This window comes from Schistocerca piceifrons, chromosome 2 (genome assembly GCF_021461385.2).
Source record: "Schistocerca piceifrons isolate TAMUIC-IGC-003096 chromosome 2, iqSchPice1.1, whole genome shotgun sequence".
NCBI lineage: Eukaryota > Metazoa > Arthropoda > Insecta > Orthoptera > Acrididae > Schistocerca > Schistocerca piceifrons.
Window position 1 is genome coordinate 189,981,216 of NC_060139.1, and position 21,794 is coordinate 190,003,009.

Here is a 21,794-nt window from a genome sequence, read left to right on the forward strand (position 1 = left end):
ATGTGAAGAAAGTTGAGTGTGACGAATATTAAAACCGAAGAGAAGTGTATAGATTACATTGACTATCCTTAAAGTAACATCAACAATAATTCATATTTACAACTGCATACCTTGTATTGGGAGGCAGTGTGGAAGGGTTTGGACACACACACAAATCCTTTTAAAAGAATTCTAAGAACCTTCATCAATTTTAAGAATATACCACAAAATAGATTATCCCAATCCTCTTTGACAATCACTGACCCCAGTATCTACTGCATTATAATTTTGTGATATGACAAAATTTATTTGAGCACACACAAAGGCTGCACTGGTCTGAAATACACTCATTTTCTCTTTTTCTCTTCACTCAGTCTTATTGTACCTCTGACCACTCACATTCAACTGCATATTTCTAAAATATTTCAAGTGAATCTTATGTTCTACTTTTTAAATACACGTAAAAACTCTCACATACTACTCTTTCACAGAACATGTCACCAATGAAGTAAAATCTATGAAAATAAACACAATTAAAAAGTTAAAAGTTTTATTTTCCCAAAATAAAAGCACCCTGCTCAGGGTGAAGTCTTATCGTGCAGACACAGACACCTGCCACACACGAATCAGGTTGTCTGAATAGCCAGCAAACAGTGTCTGCCCATCTGTAGACCATGCCAATGACAGGCACTGTGGAGGTTCTGCTTTTGCAGTCACAGAGACTACTTCTGGCCTGAGTTCTTCAACCATGTCCTTGCTCTCCAAGTCCTATAACAATGAATGGTTATGTCACTATTGCAACAAAGTAATGCCCCTAAGCTATTACAAAACATTAATGCAATCTTATTATGTTTTATTCAACAAGGTTTTTCAAGTACACCTAATACACTATTCCATTATTAACATGTCTGCCCTACCATTTTCAACTACTTTAGACCACAGTTCTTGGATCAGAATCCTTTTGGCATAGAGAACATAGAGACCACAGCTCTACTCGTCAGGATATTTCATCACGGTTGGTTGGTTTAAAAGGTGGAAGAGACCAAACTGCGAGGTCATCTGCCCCTTATTTCATCATGTGCAGGACGTATATGACTAAATGGATCCACCCAGAAAGAGTTACTTACCCAAATCTTAATAGATGGTCCAAAGGCAGCACACAGCCAATATCTATTTGGCGAGAAGCACAGTGCTGTTATTATATCATTGTGATCCAAAGTGTGCAGATGCTTTCCGTCATTGAGATCCCACAGCATAGCCTTGCAATCCTGCAAAGAAATGCCAGAATAAAGCAACTGTTCTTACAGAAATAATTTAACTCTTGTGAGTACTACTAAGATCAGTCCCATATCCGCAAACACTCAGTGAATGTCATGGTTCAATTATGTATGCATCATTTCACAACAATAGCATAATGTTACTAAATTAAACTGTCTGATTACAATTAAGTTTAATAACAGTCCTTGAATCACGAAACCACTTACTAAGTTACAAGAATCAAAACTGACTTAAAAACAATGTCTCTATAATGTTACATTACCTTTCCTCCAGAAGCACAAAGTGAGCCATCAGGAGAAACAGTAACTGTGTTCAGATATCCCGTATGTCCATTGTGGTTGATCTTCAGGCGACAATTTGTTAGATTCCACACCTGGAAATAAGATGATCAGCATGTTCAAACAACATAATAAAAATTTCAGCTCTCACAACAAGAAGAACTTCTGAATTCTGTGTACAGGAATAATGTACAGGTGTCTCACTACTTGTCCCTAGACAGGTGCTGCCTTCTGTTGTCAATTCCTAAAATTATTTTAAAATAAAACATTAGCAAATGTAACAGCGGCTCTCATGAATGGCTGAGCCAATATGTGATTAAGTTTTGAATTTCATGCCAGTACCTGTTAGGTTTTGCAGTTTGCTGTAAATCCGCTGCAAGTAAGTCAAGTTTTTTTCGTGAGCAAGAAATTTTGGAAGCTCGAGAGCAAGACCTTGCTCAATAACCACCTCTCACCTTTTTTGTAGGTATGATTATTATACCTTGTTATTTTAAGATTTGTGATCTATTAAAGAACTAAAGTAAACACAAAAAATAAATCTTTAAGCTCAAATGGCTGGCTCTGAGCACTATGGGACTTAACATCGATGGTCATCAGTCCCCCAGAACTTAGAACTACTTAAACCTAACTAACCTAAGGACAGCACACAACACCCAGTCATCATCATGAGGCAGGGAAAATCCCTGACCCCGATCTTTAAGCCTTCGCCTTTTTTAGTCAGTATTACTCCTGTAAACATATCAACTGCACATGTGCCACAAATACTTAAAATAATTGCATAAACGGTTGGTTTTCTAGGCCTGACCTCCTGTAAAGTGTCCTATCCCCTAAGCATTAAATAACCAAGTTATCGAAACAGTAGCTACTTGAGATCACAGTTCTTCAAACATCAGAATCCTTTTGGCTATGGGAACACAGAGTACATCTCTACCCACATGGAAATTCATCATTTAGATGAAGTCTGTGGCTCGTCTTTATATTTGACAATATATATTAATAACCCTTTCAGCAATCAATGCTAAAAAAAGCCCATCATGGTAAAGCAACGTTGCCCATGGTAGTGCTACATGCCCTGAAAGGCTGAATGGGTGACTTTCTTGACATTACTGTACAATATTTCACATTTGCCACTTATGACAACACAGTGAATGGTGAAAGAGCATAAAAGTTTAAAGCTCTAATGATATATGGAACAAATTTTAGTGGTTTATAAATTTTGCAAGCATGAAGAACATACACCTTCTCTAAAAACCCAACCTGTCATCAAACTCCAGTGCTCATTTCTGCAGTAGCAACCACAGTGCTTCAAATTCCATGAGAAGTAAGAGGTGACCCAGAACCTAAGAAATAACTTCTGTCACTGACACTTTACCAGAAAACAGGAAGCTGATTTAAAGAAAGGATTGAGTTGACACTTGTACCCAAAATTATTTCATCTGTTTGGATTCAATTTGTAATTACCGAAGGTAATATCCAAGGTTCCTACACTTACAACTCAGATGAGAAACTGTTTATCTTCGGTAATCAATGGCTTCAGTATCTAAGCAATGCAACAAATTTTGAACTACAGTTTAGGTACAGCAATCATCAGCTCACCTTAACCATACGATCCCATCCCGCTGACACAATGATGGGATTTGAATGATTGGGCGAAAATCTTACACACGACACCCAGTCACTATGGCAGTCCTCCTGTAAAACAAAAACAGTAATGTTAGCCAGAAAAATAATTATACAGCAAAACAAATTATTAACACTCTGGTTAACCAATATGAAAAATGCTGTTGCTACTGCAACAAGTATAAATCCTCAATGTGTTCTCTTTCTTTTCTGAGAAGAAATTATAGACAGCACTTCTGAATCATGGGGAACTGCTTCATAATTTATATAAGCATTACAAATAAGCATACCAACTGTTCCATTGAATCATTACTTCACAATTTAGTGAAACACCTACAGAAACAAATATTTATCTTTCATCATTTTAAAAATACAAGTATACAAAAAAAATTCTTTTACATTCTAAGGTTTAGTTAGGCTAATGCTCATGAGATGGTGATGGTGGTGGGATGCTAGCTAATATCTAACTGGACTCAGGGGTAACGGTCTCAGATTTTGAACCGTTTTCTAAATGTATGTGTTCACTGGGGCACTCTTAAGCCCACTGTATTCTCTACAATTATCATACATGGGACGCAATGGATTTAGCACACGCAGCTGGTTCAAGTGATTAATGCATAATGAATGATATCACAAGAATCTAATGTTGGCAATTAGTAACTAGTGCAATGAGTGATTGGACAGTTATCACTTCTGCAAAATTATACAGTGTAAGGTTAAAAATGCAGAACAGTAATCAACAAAGATAGCTTAAGTGTTGGAAGCATCTGCATGAAAGGTGCAAATCATTCAAATATACCACTGCCTTCAACCTCTGCACAAGGAAATTTTGAACTGGAGTAAGACGTCAATACTTCTGAATTAGTGTATTTAATGGTATTTCCACTCAAAGTTGCACTATTACAAAGCTCTACTATGAATAGCATTAATCAATCCACAGCTGTTATTCAAGGCACTTTGGCCATCAAAAATGTCGTCACCAATGTGGTTGAAACCAACTAACACACCCATGGAAAACCAAACTGAAATCTACAGGAAACTATGATATGGTACCTGCTGCAGAAAGGAGGGTGTTTAAAAATCCTTAATTCATTCGAATGGCAATTCGCCTCTTGAATTTAAAAACGAATGCTACGAATTTTTCATTTTAAGTGTTCAACTTGTTTCACACCACAGTAAAATGCACTCAGACAAATATATGTACCTTACCGCAAAGTATAGTCTCTGCTTGCATTTTGTACATTTACATTAAGGAAAAATAGGTAAAACTTCTTAAGAGTCCACAACACCAAAATATTTTTGTCATCTTCCATCAAATCTGGAAGCTGAGTACTTTTTTCTTCACGAGTCTAATTACTGCAGATGTTAAACACTTAAAAATGATACCTCTATTTTTTCCTGCTTTACCAAGGAGCACACAAGAAAATATCACTGCCAGACAACACTAGCGGAAGACAGATTTGTCACATTCATCCTTTTGTTCATACAATGATCACAGATTACAACCCAACTAGTGTACATATATATGCAGCTTCAATCCACTCACCTTTCACACTGTTCAAATGCACCTGTATCAATATCTGCCCATCTGTGATACTAAATGTCAACACAAATCTTCCTTAACCCAATGTTGGATATCACAACTCAAGCTCAAGTGCCACAACTGGTAACTGACAATTTTTGTGATAAGAAAACCGTTCTGATTAGATGGACTGACACAAAAGCTCCATCAAAATCGCCTTTTCAGTAGAACTTCATGTAGTGAAGTCAAGAACTGAAGTTTACCTTCAATCCACCTCTATTTACAGTTGCAAAGTGAGCTATTTTGAAAATTTAAGACACTAATGCAATGCCCGCACATATATAATCATCAAACCGCCTAGAAAACACACAAGCAGGCTAGGATAGTGTTCAGAAAATTTTTCTGATGGATTGTTTTTTCTTTTTTCATTCTCTATCTCTCTTTCAACGAGATTAGATGATGTATGTTATAGCATAGATTTTAAACTCATTATCAAACAACACCCTTTAAAAATCTCACTAAACAAAGAAAAGAATGTTAATGTCAGCAAGTTGTACATAAGAATTTCTTGCTGAAGAGGGCTGCTTTTACAAAGGCACAAGCATGGAGATCCATTTTATGAATTACTTTACCATGGGCAATCAATTAATGTATCACTTTGAACAAATCTAGATAGTCTCAATATGCAGACCCCGACAACACAAGTATTTGTGAAAAGGTGGTCTCCATATGGTAGTCAGTTTTGTACATAACATTATTCCCATGGCCCGTTCCTAACTGAAGTCAATGCATGAACTACAAGGAGACCTAAATTTTTAATGTAGCATAACCTGTTCATCTACATCAATTCTCTGCAATCCTCCTGACAGTGCATGGTGGAGTGTACTTCAGGTACCACAATTTGATCCCCCTGTTCTGTTCACAAATGACAAGTGGAAAGAATGATTTCTGTAAACCTCTGTATTAGGGTGAGTTACCACAACCTCTAAAACCTTGACATTCCAAACAAACAGTGAAGTATTTGTGAGAAGTAAGATAGCCCCTAGTATTATCCACAGCAGTTGAAGCTGTACTCTTTAGATTCCTGCATAATCACACCCTTGGAAATGGCAACATTAGTCAGAAAAAATTCAATATTTGTGTTAAGAAGTAATAGACATGTCATTTTTGGTTGTTTCACTCTAAGAAATTTCATCTCATTTTTAAACAGAGTGGTGATACAAAAATGGAAGGAACTCCTTACCAAGAGAACACACATAAGTAACACTGAATATGGAAGAACCTAACTTCATTTCCACGAATAGGAAACACCCTGAATGTATTAAACACAGAAAGATAGGGAAAAACAATTAGCATGTACTTAGTTTTGAACCTACTCAATTCCATTCTAACACTGGGTCTCTTACCCTCCCCCCCCCCCCCAAAAAAAATAATTATCACTTTAAAATTTTCCCTACTGGCCATTCCACGACATGTGGGAGGAAGTAAAATGTTGTCGACTCTTCGCAGAACACACACACACTCTGAATTTCAGTAATGAACCACTTTATGATAAACAATGCCTCTTATAATGTCAGCCACTGGAGTCTGTTGAGCATCTCTTAACACTCTCACACGGACTAAATGATCCTGTGGCTGAACTTATCTCTCTTCATTGGATTTCTGTTAGTCCTACCTCATAAGGGTCAAAGAGTTATGAGCAATACTGAAGAACCAGTCTAAAGTGTTTTTTTTTTTTTTTTGTTTTTTTTTTTTTAAGCAACTTCTATCATGGTCAACTTACATTTTCTTTTACAACTACTTATGAATCTCAGCCTAGCATCTGTTTATTCTAGTATGTTTCCTCTGAAAGTCTCACCAGGTGACTACTACCAGATATTTTACAGCAGATACTCTTTCCAGCAATATGGCATCCATGTTGTAGCCTTCAGTTATGGATTTATTCTCTCTCCTACATATGCACAATGTATTAAATTTATTTACAATCAGGGTACACTGCCATAGCCTGCACAATTCATCAAACGTGTCCAGTTCTTCTGAAAATCTGCTCACCTTCTAGCATTACTATTTTCTTCCACACAAGCACATCATCTGCAAATAGCCTTATGGATCTTCTGAGATTTTCTACTGGATCCTTTTTACATATTGTAAATATGTACTAGTCCTATCATATGCCTGAAATTACATTTATACTGTACTGTTGAGAGCAATGTGTTGAGTTCTCTCTGTAAGAAAATCTTTAATCACAATTAAGTTCCAATACTTTCAGAAACGACTTCCTGACACTTAAATCTATATTCGATGTTAAATTTCCCTTCTTCAGAAACGCTTTCCTTGCCATTGCCAGTCTACATTTTATATCCTCTCTACTTCGTCCATCATCAGTTATTTTGCTCCCCAAATAGCAAAACTCCTTTACTACTTTAAGTGTCTCATTTCCTAATCTAATTCCCTCAGCATCACCCGCCTTAATTCGACTAAATTCCATTATCCTTGTTTTGCTTTTGTTGATGTTCATCTTATATCCTTTCAAGACACAGTCCATTCCCTTCAACTGCTCTTCCAAGTCCTTTGCTGTCTGACAGAATTACAATGTCATCGGCGAACTTCAAAGTTTTTATTTTTTCTCCATGGATTTTAATACCTACTAACTTTTCCTACGTTTCCATTACTGCTTGCTCAATATACAGATTGAATAGCATTGGGGAGAGGCTACAACCCTGCCTCGCTCCCTTCCCAACCACTGCCTCCCTTTCATGTCCCGCGACTCTTCTAACCGCCATCTGGTTTCTGTACAAATTGTAAATAGCCTTTCACTCCCTGTATTTTACCCCTGCCACCTCCAGAATTTGAAAGAGTATTCCAGTCAACATTGTCAAAAGCTTTCTCTAAGTCTACAAATGCTAGAAACGTAGGTTTGCTTTTCCTTAATCTAGCTTCTAAGATAAGTCGTAGGATCAGTATTGCCTCACATGCTCCTATATTTCTACGGAATCCAAACTGATCTTCCCCGAGGTTGGCTTTTACCAGTTTTCCCATTCGTCCTTAAAGAATTCGCGTTAGTATTAAACTGATTGTCCGGTAATTTTCACACCTGTCAGCACCTGCTTTCTTTGGGATTGAAACTATTATATTCTTCTTGAAGTCTGAGGGTATTCCGCCTGTCTCTCATCTTGCTCACCAGATTGTAGAGTTTTGTCAGGACTGGCTCTCCCAAGGACGTCAGTAGTTCTAATGGAATGCTGCCTACCCCCAGGGGCCTTGTTTCGACTCAGGTCTTTCAGTGCTCTGTCAAACTCTTCACGCAGTATATTATTTCCAATTTCATCTTCATCTACATCCTCTTCCATTTCCATAATATTGTCCTCACGTACATTGCCCTTGTATAGATCCTCTATATACTCCTTCCACCTTTCTGCTTTCCCTTCTTTGCTAAGAACTGGGTTTCTATCTGAGCTCTTGATATTCATACAAGTGGTTCTCTTTTCTCCAAAAGGTCTCTCTAATTTTCCTGTATGCAGTATCTATCTTACCCCTAGTGAGATAAGCCTCTACATAGTTACATTAGTCCTCTAGCCATCCCTGCTTAGCCATTTTGCACTTCCTGTCGATCTCATTTTTGAGACATTTGTATTCCTTTTTGCCTGCTTCACTTACTGCATTTTTATATTTTCTCCTTTCATTAATTAAATCCAGTATTTCTTCTGTTACCCAAGGATTTCTACCAGCCCTCGTCTTTCTACCTACTAGGTCCACTTCTGCCTTCACTACTTCATCTCTCAAAGCTACCCATTCTTTCTCTACTGCATTTCTTTCCCCAATTCCTGTCAATTGTTCTCTTATGCTCTCCCTGAAACTCTGTACAACCTCTGGTTCTTTCAGTTTATCCAGGGCCCATCTCCTTAAATTCCCACCTTTTTGCAGTTTCTTCAGTTTGAATCTACAGTTCATAACGAATAGATTGTGGTCAGAGTCCACATCTGCCCCTGGAAATGTCTTACAATTGAAAACCTGGTTCCTAAATCTCTGTCTTACCATTATATAATCTATCTGATACCTTCTAGTATCTCCAGGATTCTTCCATGTATACAACCTTCTTTTATGATTCTTGAACCAAGTGTTAGCTATGATTAAGTTGTGCTGTGTGCAAAATTCTACCAGGCAGCTTCCTCTTTCATTTCCTAGCCCTAATCCATATTCACCTACTACGTTTCCTTCTCTCCCTTTACCTACTACCGAAATCCAGTCACCCATGACTATTAAATTTTCGTTCTCCTTCACTATTTGAATAATTTCTTTTATCTCCTCATACATTTCATCAATTTCTTCGTCATCTGCAGAGCTAGTTGGCATATAAACTTGTACTACTGTAGTAGGCGTGGGCTTCGTGTCTATCTTGGCCACAATAATGCGTTCACTATGCTATTTGTAGTAGCTTACCCGCATTCCTATTTTCCTATTCATTATTAAACCTACTCCTGCATTACCCCTATTTGATTTTGTATTTATAACCCTGTATTCACCAGACCAAAAGTCTTGTTCCTTCTGCCAGCAAACTTCAGTAATTCCTACCACATTTAACTTTAACCTATCCATTTCCCTTTTTAAATTTTCTAACCTACCTGCTCAATTAAAGGATCTGACATTCCATGCTCCTATCAGTGGAACGCCAGTTTTCTTTCTCCTAATAACGACGTCGTCCTGAGTAGTCCCCGCCCGGAAATCCGAATGGGGGACTATTTTACCCAAGAGGACGCCATCGTCATTTAATCATACAGTATAGCTGCATGCCCTCGGGAAAAATTACGGCTGTAGTTTCCCCTTGCATTCAGCCGTTCGCAGTACCAGCACAGCAATGCTGTTTTGGTTAGAGTTACAAGACCATATCAGTCAATCATCCAGACTGTTGCCCCTGCAACTACTGAAAAGGCTGCTGCCCCTCTTCAGGAACCACATGTTTGTCTGGCCTCTCAATATACCCCTCTGTTGTGGTTTCACCTACGGTACGGCTATCTGTATCGCTGCGGCACGCAAGAAGCCTCCGCACCAACGGCAAGGTCCATGGTTCTTGGAGGAGGGGAAGTGTGGAAGTATGTGCTTATGTGATCTCTTCATTTGATTTTTACCCCTCTTGTAATTCACTGAAGGAGTTTTTGAATTTATAAATTTAGTAACAATATGTTTCTTTATGACACGGTCAACAGCTTTGAATTTTGTTTCAAGTATTACGAATGCAAAGCTTCTCTCTGCCTCCCCATGACAGGTTTTTCACTATAATACTGCTGAAACAATGCTTGTGTTTGTAGAAGCAAATATGCTTGTAAAGCAACTTTAATTCTATTTGCTTCATGTCACTACATTAAGATTGCTACAAAGAGGGCCTATCAACTGACATTTGCTTATATAAGCCTGCACATTGTAGTACACACACCAACATGTATTTTGGTACACTTTAACAACCCCATACAACAAAATCAATTGAGCATCAAATAGCCTGAACAACCATACTGCCTGCATAAAATTAGCTTAAAGATTGTCAAGCATGCTTGCATGAAGTGCTTGATCATGCATTCTTGTAAATTCGCAGTTGAACATGTAGCCACTGGTCATGCAGCATACCTACTAATCACCTAACAAAAATCAATGTGTTTCAAGAGTACTAACGTGGGACCTAATGACATTTTCTCCATTCAGGATGTAAAATGATGAGTAGGCAATTTACAAAATAGAGGCATTCAATACACTGCCATCATATAGCTGTCAAATGGTTGAAATTTCTTTAGAAGTAATCCAAGCTTTCGTGATCAAAATTGAAAGCAACAATACCAGATCTATAGTACAACGTAACAGCTGGCCTACAAAACCTTGTATCACTAACAGGTTTCGAAAACACAAAATGGTAACCTTCATTACCACAGAACATCACAAGTTACATACCCTAACTGGAAAATACATAAAGCCACTTGAGCAAAAGTATGTAAATATGCCACAGCAGTTTCTTCTTACCACCGATCTTCATACATCAGAATCCTTTTGGCTTCGAGAACACTGAGACAGTATCTCTACTCATCTGGGTATGTCATCACTTGTATGAAGTCCTGGGATTGAGCTACAAAAATTACTTAGTCTTGCAACGATTGTTCCTACACTGCTGTCTTCCCAAATAGTAAATTTTTTTAATATACAAGACTATTAAAAATGATTGAAGCGATTTCATAAATTCACTGTAGCTCCATTCATTGGCATGTGGTCACGACACACTACAGATACGTAGACAAACTCAAAGTTTTGTTCGGCTGAAGCCGCACTTCAGGTTTCTGCCGCCAGAACCTGAGAACGCAGCGAGACAAAATGGCGACAGGAGCCGAGAAAGCGTATGTCGTGCTTGAAATGCACTCACGTAAGTCAGTCATAACAGTGCAACAACACTTCAGGACGAAGTTCAACAAAGATCCACCAACTGCTAACTCCATTCGGCAATTGTACGCGCAGTTTGAAGCTTCTAGATGCCTCTGTAAGGGGAAATCAACGGGTCGGCCTGCAGTGAGCGAAGAACGGTTGAACGCGTGCGGGCAAGTTTCACGTGTAGCCTGCGGAAGTCGACGAATAAAGTAAGCAGGGAGCTAAACGTACCACAGCCGACACTTTGGAAAATCTTACGGAAAAGGCTAAGCAGAAGCCTTACCGTTTACAATTGCTACAAGCCCTGACACCCGATGACAAAGTCAAACGCTTTGAATTTTCGGCGCAGTTGCAACAGCTCATGGAAGAGGATGCGTTCAGTGCGAAACTTGGTTTCAGTGATGAAGCAACATTTTTTCTTAATGGTGAAGTGAACAGACACAATGTGCGAATCAGGGCGGTAGAGAATCCTCACGCATTCGTGCAGCAAATTCGCAATTCACCAAAAGTTAACGTGTTTTGTGCAATCTCATGGTTTAGTTTATGGCCCCTTTTTCTTCTGCGAAAAAAACGTTACAGGACACATGTATCTGGACATGCTGGAAAATTGGCTCATGCCACAACTGGAGACCGACAGCACCGACTTCATCTTTCAACAGGATGGTGATCCACCACACTTCCATCATAATGTTCGACATTTCTTAAACAGGAGATTGGAAAACCGATGGATCGGTTGTGGTGGAGATCATGATCAGCAATTCATGTCGTGGCCTCCACGCTCTCGCGACTTAACCCCATGCGATTTCTTTCTGTGGGGTTATGTGAAAGATTCAGTGTTTAAACCACCTCTACCAAGAAACGTGCCAGAACTGTGAGCTCGCATCAACAATGCTTTCGAACTCATTGATGGGGACATGCTACGCCGAGTGTGGGAGGAACTTGATTATCGGCTTGATGTCTGCCGAATCACTAAAGGGGCACATATCGAACATTTGTGAATGCCTAAAAAAACTGAGTTTTTGTATGTGTGTGCAAAGCATTGTGAAAATATCTCAAATAATAAAGTTATTGTAGAGCTGTGAAATCGCTTCAATCATTTGTAATAAACCTGTACTATTCATAGACTTCCTGCCACTCTAGCACAACAAACCAAAATGAAAACTAAGCATTTTGGTGTTACCTTTAATGTATCGTATCACTGAAACTGTACAGCCTCGGAATATTCAAGTATAAAAACAAAATCCATTAAATACGGCACACACTTCCTTGACGTGCTTAATTTTCGGCCAAGAAAGTCCTGAAAACAATTCCTTCCTGGGACAACAACTGTTAAAAATGCTTCAAGTAATACAACGCTAGGTACCAAATATTTTTAACACATGAGAGTGAAATCACACTTAACTTTGTAGGTAATAGACCATCTCATTGACACGAAGGATGTGGAGAGAATGTGTTGGGATGACAATATCAAAACACGTCATGGGTTACTTAGCTGAGTATGTTAAATTGAGCACATCTCCAAAAGATGTATTTTTCTTTAAGGTGGGAAAACTAACCTGTCCAGCATAACTGTGATGCAAAAGTTCTGTAGTTTACTGCAGGCATGACTGGAAACCGTAACTATGCCTTTCACTGAAACATATGCCTTTACTTTCCTCACGATTGAAACTGGGAAACCATGTGTCTGCTTGTTAATATATTACTTTGGAGCATTATCATTCCTCTTTTATTAGTCACATGACTGCAATAAAATGTACCAGTTGTATAAATATCAGGATCTCAGATGGAAAACCACCCTACGAAAAGAAGTGAAAGCTGGAAGGAGTATACAAAATGGTATATACAAGGGAGTTAAACTTGATGACAGTATTATAGAAAGGGTAGAGGATGTAGATGAGAATGAGATGGGAGATATACTGCAAGAAGAATTTGACAGAGCCCTGAAAGATGTTAAGTCAAAACAAGGACCTGGGAGTATACAATATTCTGTCAGAACTACTGACAGCATTGGGAAAATGAAAAACTCTTCCATTTGGTTTGCAAGACAGGTGAAATACCCTCTAACTTAAGCAGGCTGTAGTAATTCCACAGAAAGCAGCTGCTGACAGGTGTGAAAATTACCTATCAGTTTCAGTCATGGTTGCAAAATAACGGTGTGAATCCTTTATAGAAGATTGGAAAAACGGATCTAAGAGAAGACCAGTTTGATTCTGGAGAAATGCAAGAACATGCAAGGCAATACTGACCCTACAACTTATCCTAGAGGACTATGTTTATAGTATTTGTAGACCTGGAGGAAGCTTTTGACAATGTTGACTGGAATCCTCTCTTTGAAATTCTGAAGTTAGTATGGGGAAAATACAGGGAGTGTAAAGCTATTTAGAACTTATACAGAAACCAGATGGCACCTATAATAGTTGAGGGGCATCAATGGGAAGCAGTGGCTGAGAAGGGATTGAGACAGGGTTGTAGCCTATTCCCAGTGTATTCAGTCTACACAGAAAAAGCAGTAAAGGAACCCAAAGAAAAATTTTGAGTAGGATGTTCAAGAAGAATAAAAACCTTTAGGATTGCCGATGACATCACAATTCTGTCAGACAGCAAAGGATTTGGAAGAGCAGTTGAACAGAATGGACAGTGTCTTGAAATGAGGATGCAATAGATCAACAAAAGTGAAACAAGGATAATGGAATGCAATCTAATTAAATCAGGTGATGCTACAGAAATTAAATAGGATATGAGGAGCTTAAAGTGGCAAATGAGTTTTGCTATTTGGGCAGTAAAATAACTAATGACCAAAGAAGAGAGGATATAAAATGTAGATTGACAATGGCAAGAAACCATTCCTAAATAAGAGAAGTTTGTCAACATCAAAGATAGTTTAAAGTGTTAGGAGGTGTTCTCTGAAAGTATTTGTCTAGAGTGTAAATATGAACGGAAGTCTAAAATACACAATAACGAATTTATTTAAAACATGAGTAGAAGCATTCGAAATGTGATGATACAGAAGAATGTTTATGATTAGATGGGTAAATAACGTAACTAATGAAGAGGTACTGAACAGAATTGGGGAGACAAGAAAATTATAGCCCAACTTGACCAAAAGAAGGGATTGGTTGACAGGACATATTCTGAGTATTGGAGGGAAATGTGGGGGCAAAAATCTTAGAGGGAGACCAACATATGAACACAAGAAGCATATTCAGAAGGATGCGCAGTAGTTATTCTGAGACGAGGCTCGCACATGATGAGTAGTGTGGAGAGCTGCATCAAACCTGTCTCCAGACTGAAGACGACAAATCGATGAGCTCGTTTTGGCATACTGCCAGCATCAGACTTTCTGTAAATACATCAATAGGCACGAGACTTCATATTATAACTAACCGACTGAAAACATGTTATAGATTCAATTGATGTTTTTACCTTGCAGAGAATACCAGTTATACATTGGAATGATTTTTTTACCTTACAGGTAATACTGATACTATACATTCAGTAAAAACACCAATCAAATGTATAACACCTTTCCAATTACACAGTTTATAATATCCAGATTATACACAGTTTATAATATCCAGATTATCAGCCATTACAGCATTTACAGAACACCCTATGATGGCAATATGCTGAAAAGAGCAATTTACACAATAAAAATCATATAGAGAGGAGTGTAACTGATATATCATGTTACCACAAGACTTTTGCACAATGAGCCCTATAAGAACAAATTTTATTCATGTTCCATGGTGTTCCTGCAAAGGAAATTTAGAGTGTTCAGATTCTGTGCTGTGGTTAGCTAATGATGAATGTCTTAGGCTCATCGTGATTGGGTGATAGCAGCAAATCATATTAATGCCATCTCCATTTCAATGCTTTGAAGCATATTTGCTGGATTTTGTATTTATACCTGTGTATTCTGAAAATATGTAGTTGTAATGATTTATCACATTAAAGACCTCTCCAAAATGACTTTTGAACAAGTTTTGTTTAAAAATTTGTTGAGTTAAAATGAGCTCTGGAACAGGAACATTCAACTGTGTGTGTCCTGGCTCAAACTTTTAAACTAGACACAAGCAAACATTCTAATTAACAAAGCAGCTTTGTGATTCCGACTGCAGTGACAATGTTGCCAGCCACATTTGACATGGTTTTGCCAAGTACCTACAAAACCAGCAACAAAATCATGACAGCTGTGAAAAGCCAAGATCTGTTCATAAGTGGCCTAGTACAGTGTGTAAACTTTTAGATGGCAGACCTCTCCTTAGTCCTGAATCAGTAGGTCGGTAAACGTCGAGAGGCTTTGGTAGGCACGCAGTTTCGACTGCTGCCAACATTACGTAGATGACTCGTACAAGGTAGCCATTGTCATCAGCTTCGTCATTGTTTTGCACTGTACTGTTCTGCGTGTTTTTATTGTGCAGTTGTGCTAAACTTGATCAAAATGAGTGAAGAGGCAGTTGCTGGCCCATCTCTGGAGTCGCGAACAATCCCTACCGGTAGGCCTACGGTTAGAAGGAAACCAGTATTACGTAGCAACGCTCGCAAAATTATATTGCATGTGATTGAATGCTGCGAAAGGGAAAGGGAGCAGAAAAAAATTGCTTCACCCCATTTACAAATCTTCAGTGAGAGCTGCTACATACACAGGACAAAGCATGTGTAGCATTGGAAGATTGAAACAGTTTTCCAAGAATCATCCTGGCGTATCACCACAAATGCCTGGCAAGAAAAGGTGAGTTTCCATTTCAGATATTTTGTTCGTGATCACTTTGAAGGAGCCCCCTATTTCGTCCAAATTACCTTATATTTCATTTTTCCTTGCTACCATATCGCTTGGTATGGAAACACCACTGGTTGCTGTATTATTTCGAAACACATGCTCTCATTCTCAAATAGTGGATGCATAAATCTGGGTATTTTCCTGCAGTGGCATCTCATTGTTTATGATGTCATATCTCCTCAAGAATGTCTTACTTTTTTTTCCGGCTAGGAACCTTCGTGGGCGTACAGAGAACAAATCACCGAAATTTCACCACAATCGGATGAATGGTTTGGGAACGCACAGAGGGCAGACGTACATTCATTGTTATATATAGATATTGACAGTTACGTTATACTATATGACCTGTTTTAAGTATATTTAAATTTTATAATTAATAGTTTAACATTGCGGGGAATGAAATAAAACTAAAAAAAATTTGCAAGCAGTGCGAATCGAACCCGGGTCCGCTGCATGACAAGCCTCTACCTAATCAATTGTGCTACGCACACTACAGAGACCTAACTGTTGAAACATTGTCCATTACTCTTTTTGGGCGTTCGGAGAACAACTCACCACAGTTTCATTGCAATCTGATGAATGATTTGTGAGCACATAGTAGACAAACATACACACATTCATTTTTATAGATACAGATTTTAATTTACATGACGATTTCAGTTTTGTTTACGAAAACATTTAAAGCGAGTTTTACTTACAAGCCTTTTGTCTACTTTCGTGTAAGCATGACGCGCAATTTGTAGTGCCATGTATGCCACAAAACCTAATATGATTTTCCTGATTAACACATTGTCATTCGCAGCCAACTAATTATGATTAGAGCTTACTAGTAAAACATAGCAGTCATCATGTCTGAAGTCCTAAGAGATCAGTTTTAACCAAACATCAAGAAACCAATAAGCAAGTCAAGAATCAAAATGTGCAAATGTAAGTACTGTGCAATTACCTGTATGGTGTATTTGCATTCAGCAAGGGTATTCCACAACTTTATTGTCTTGTCCCGGCTTCCAGACACAATTTGCCTGTTATCCACAGAGAAAGCAACACTCAGTACATCCTGAAACAAAACAAAATCCAATCATTACTTTGAAATTATACATATTAATATAATTAATAAGTTCAAGCCCACTAAAAGAAACATATCCATACTGAACATCTAAATCTAGTATGTGAAATTATGTCTTCATTTGCCAAATACTAAGAATAATGAAAAGCCAAAATCACCGTAACTGAAGTGAAGTGCTGTATGAAGATACTCAACACGAGTTGTGCAGTGTATGTCCATACTTACTTGGCAATGGGCTAACCTCTTCTAAATTAATGCAAAAAAAAAGTTTATAAAAAAAAAAGCTTGAAATGGTCTGCCATCAGCAGGCGAGCTGCACCTTCGTGTGATCCTCAAAGCGCCGTGTTGTCTTCCCAGCTGCAAGATCCCAGAGGCGCAACGTCTTATCCCATGATCCAGACAGGGCATAATTACCATCAGAAGACAGTACCACATCGCTCACAAAATGCGAGTGGCCATAGAGCCGCTTCTGAGGGACACCGTAACTTGTGTCATCCCTTGTTAGCTTCCAAACAATAAGGGTCTTGTCTGTAATGAAAATGTTTAACAGTAGTACCTAATCCACCAATGGCAAATTTTGCATTGCGCATACTGTTAAATCAAAGGATTTGTGATTTATAGTTCAGACTATCAACAGCCAAAATGTCAATTCTTTTGGCTACTGAAAAAGCACTGCCCAATTACAAGTAATGTGGACAACAACAATTACTTTAAACTTACAGTACAGACTGACATACCAGCTCAATGTTTTATTTATTATTACACAACTACTACCAACGAGGTACTGAAAAACTTACTTTTTCAAGTTAACATGGAATATCTACCCGTCAATTACCTCATACGAAGCAAAAATTAACGTTGGCCGTTTTAACCATTTGCCAGCGGTTACACTAAGCTCACGTGTGTTTCAACGTTTCCCATTTCGCAAATAAATTAAGGTGCTGCTGCTGCTGGGCTCCAGTGCTTCTACAAATAACCGACCCTATCCTCGTTCAGTGTGGTTAATGTTACTCGACACTAAAGAGGCGGTACACTTCTGCATTCAATGACTGAGTCGATCAACTAGCAAATTACACTTCAAAAACTTTAAAAACATAAAATACTTGGGAGTATCATAAAACCTCCATAACTAAGTAGATAGCAAAATATCAATGGAAGCGCGTGCCACACTCACCTCTTGAGCAAGATAAAATCATTTCTGGATATTTAGGATTGGTTGCTATCTGTGTAACCCATCCATTGTGGCCCCGAAGAGTCCCTCGCAGTTGCAGTGTTTCCGACATTTTCAGCGGCTTTTCTTCTACTGATGCCCACGGATTCGCGCGGCGTGTCCAACACTTCCTCACTCCACCGCGCCAAGTAGGAAAAGACAGGTTGCAACCAACCTTCAACCGGAAGCCCGCTTTGTCCAGAAGTGACGTCACAGCTATCGAACAGGATCGTCCGCCAAACAACCCAACGAGTTAAAATTTCATAGAGTGGCTATAGGTCCGCCATGTTTGAAGCAAATTGAAATTCTGGCCGCCATGTTTTCTTTAGTCAAGGCATTCGTCTGCTGTGTCCCGCCCCCTTGTAACTGCGTTTGACTTACTTGAAATAGCTCATACTAGCTTTATTTTTTCTAAAACAAGCAATAGACAGCAGTGATTTCAGTGTACACTGACAGCAAAAAGGGATGTTTTTGTCGAAATATGGCTAAACTTTTCGATGTAGATAACACTACAAGACAACTCAAATAAGTCTGTCCATCCACTATAACGTTACTTGTTGCCCATAAATTAACGCAATTAGAGCGGGTATCACCAGAATACTACAGTGAAACTTCTAAACATGCTGTGGTTAACTATTAGAAACAGTAACGGGCGCAGAAATGCGATATTTTTGTCGCTATTTCAAAGTAAACAGTCAAAGCCTCAAAAACCAGTACACTGTGAACGAGAATTTATTTGAAATATGTGTTACAAGTAGTTAACACAAGCATAGTAATTCAATAACAAAGTCGAAGCGTTCTTGGGTGGGGTAATTTCACAAATTTTCGTAAGTAGCTGTATGCCTTGGCAGAATAAAAGTGTAGGGTCAGGGCAAATTTCCTTATTTGCTGAGAATAATGGCATAGTTTAGCACTGCACTGAAGTTCCAATAGCTCCTTCAACAAACTAACTACATGTTCACTGTTTAACATATCAGAAACTGAACTACATAGCCTTCTTCTCAAACCAGCAACTAAAGTCTGTAACTGCACTATTCTTCTTTTGTGTCGTGCACTAAGTTGCTTCATTTGCTTTATCCGCTTCTTTAGTCGCACATTCTCTGCTTGTACTCTGTTATATTGTGTTTTCAACTTCTTAGGGCTTGGTAGACAGTAATTGTGGTCAGCAGAAACAGATGTGGGTCTGACAGGCACTGAAAGAACGTAGTTACATCGTAAGTTTATAACTGAGCTACACCATAAGATTGTAATAGAAAGTATGTAATTCAAAGTAATAAGAACACGGAGTAAAATTAAATTATTGACTTACTTTGTGCTAATGATGTCACTGTAATAGCACTATCTTGCAAATTGTCGAAAGATCGCTTTCTGGGTTGTGGTCGTAATTCTTTATCTTGCTTTTGTAAATGTGGTGGAAAGTTAAAGATAGCAGGTACTGGTTTTGACAAAAGGCACCTCTGGACATTTGTGTGGTACATATATTTCTCTTCAAAATGAGCTGAACAGAGGTAACTGGCTGTAGTAGGAAACCAGTTTTCTCGCTTCATATTTATAACCCATCTTTTTGTAATTTCCTTATCTTTTAAAGGAAATCTGTAATCAACGATAAATAAATTACTTCCTGCATTTGTCTTAAGCATAATTACAGTTCCAATGCAAATGACTCTTTAATAAACATTAAAAAACGTGTGTCGTATTTCGGTACTAATATACTTACTTATAATATGAAATATTTGTTGTTTTATCGCTGCGATTTGTGCAGTTGAACGCTGAACACACTGCAGGCATGTTGACTTTATATTTTGTAACAAAAAAGTCAACTAGAAAAGTTAAATATTGCAGTAATATCACAACAGCTGACACACTTCCAACACAAACAACAGTAACGCTTTCCTAATGTTTTGACTAAGGAGAACATGGCGGCCGAGGTAGCGTTGGTTGCCGCTAGGAGCGCTGTAACTAGTATCTCAGCCACTCTATGAAATTTTAACTCGTTGAAACAACCAGATATACGCAAGAAAATATTGGCCGTTATTTTCAATGTGACGTTGATCATTTCTAAATCAACTGGAAGTGTAAAAGATATTAAAAAATTCAAGTTCCCTTTTCCGCTGTTAAACATTAACAAATACATCGTTTCAGCATTATTTGTCGTCATTCCATAGAAAATCATCACCACTTGCTAATTACCGATAACTTGATAAATAAAACTACTTTGTATGGCTACTATTTCAATCGGTAGGTTCAAGATTATTTCTATGGAGTTTATGTCTAACAGTTGGCAATACGAGAGTAACTACCGCTTGCGAGAGGCGGTGAATATGAATAGTTCTGGGATTTGTTGCAGAAGAACCATAGAGATAACGGAAGGTTTAACAGATTCACAGTGCCATTATTAGCGCCCTTGTAAAACTTCAAGCGATGACAGCATATTTTGGTACTTCTAACATCACATACCATTGATTGTATCGATAGACACACCAATTTAGAAAATAATTTAGAGCAGTTGGTGGGACAAGCCCTCGAGAAGGGAAGCATATTGGATCTACTGGCAACAAGTGGACCTGGAATTATCTATTCATCATTGGTTCGAATAAAAGACCAAGAAAAGTGTAGTCAGTAACAAAGGTTCACCTCTGTAGTCTAGACTGTGGAGGACCTCTGTCACAAAGTTAGACGTAAATCAGTTACGCCCAATCGTAGGTAGGCCTAAAGAAGGTTCATTGGTAGGATATTGGGGAAAATGTAGTCAGTCTTCTGAGGAGACTGCTTACAAAACACTCGTGCAACACATGGGATGCGTATAAGATAGTACCAACAGGTGAAACTGAATGCACTGAAAGAAGTGCAACACGATTGGTCATGTATTTGTTTGACTCATGGAAGAGCTTTACAGAAACGCTAAGAAACGTCAACTGGCAGACGCTCGAACATAGGCGCCAAATATCCCAAGAAAGCCTACTTACAAAATTTCAAGAACAAGTATTATCTGAAGAAATTAGGAATGTATTCCAGCCACCATAAAAACAACCAAGAGAACGACGACATTACATTGCTGTAATCGGCCCACGACTCCATTAGTGACGATCTTGTGGAATTCTATTACATAGTGATAGCGAATGACAGACGACGCAGTAGTAAGGAGTACACAACACACTTTATTTCACAGAAACTTGATACAATCCAGGATACATGACGTAACCCACTCGACTCACTGAGAAAACTGAACTCCTACCGTCAACTGTCAGAGATAAGACTGCAAGTCGTTTTCTCTGACCAGTGCTGCTAACGTTCTCACAGAGAGGCTCCCCCACTGGTAGTGTGGAGCATAATTTGGAGGCAATGACCGAGGGGGGGGGGGGGTTGAAGCACTGGCAAGGGTGGTCAGGTGCATGGTGTAGAGGTGATAGTAATGGAAATGGGCAGGTGTGTGGATGACGTGGCCTGTGTGGGTGAGCATGGGAGGGAGACTTGGGAAAGATGTACCCCTTGGTACATGTGCATTGAGTGGGTCCATGAGGAACTCGCTGTCGAGAGGGGTGAACGAGTACTGGAGATGGCCAGGTGGCCGTCATCAGTGAAATGTACATGCAGAGTTGTTATCAGGAATGGGTGGAAGAACTTCCCAGAAACGATGTACCGGGGACTTAGGTGAGACC

The 21,794-nt window shown here is 38.7% G+C and overlaps 1 protein-coding gene across 1 annotated transcript; it reads right to left on the bottom strand.

The window, feature by feature from the left end:
• Positions 1–512: 512 nt before the first annotated feature.
• LOC124774942 (guanine nucleotide-binding protein subunit beta-like protein) lies at positions 513–18,298 on the bottom strand. Its single transcript, XM_047249639.1, has 7 exons — positions 18,100–18,298; positions 17,245–17,453; positions 16,806–16,916; positions 3,132–3,227; positions 1,520–1,630; positions 1,107–1,247; positions 513–747 (listed from the first exon to the last, which is right to left on the bottom strand). Exons 1-7 carry the CDS (start codon positions 18,206–18,208, stop codon positions 571–573), a joined length of 954 nt encoding a protein of 317 aa, XP_047105595.1. The 5' UTR covers positions 18,209–18,298; the 3' UTR covers positions 513–570.
• Positions 18,299–21,794: the final 3,496 nt, after the last annotated feature.

What these genes read in the sequence shown, in the direction of transcription:
- LOC124774942 (XM_047249639.1), bottom strand. Translation starts at nt 18,208, where the DNA reads ATGTCGGAAACACTGCAACTGCGAGGGACTCTTCGGGGCCACAATGGA. An exon ending in GCTTTGAGGATCACACGAAG is followed by an intron (nt 16,917 to 17,244) that starts GTGCAGCTCGCC and finishes GTTTTGTTTCAG; the next exon opens with GATGTACTGAGTGTTGCTTT. An exon ending in AATGCAAATACACCATACAG is followed by an intron (nt 3,228 to 16,805) that starts GTAATTGCACAG and finishes TTTGTTTTACAG; the next exon opens with GAGGACTGCCATAGTGACTG.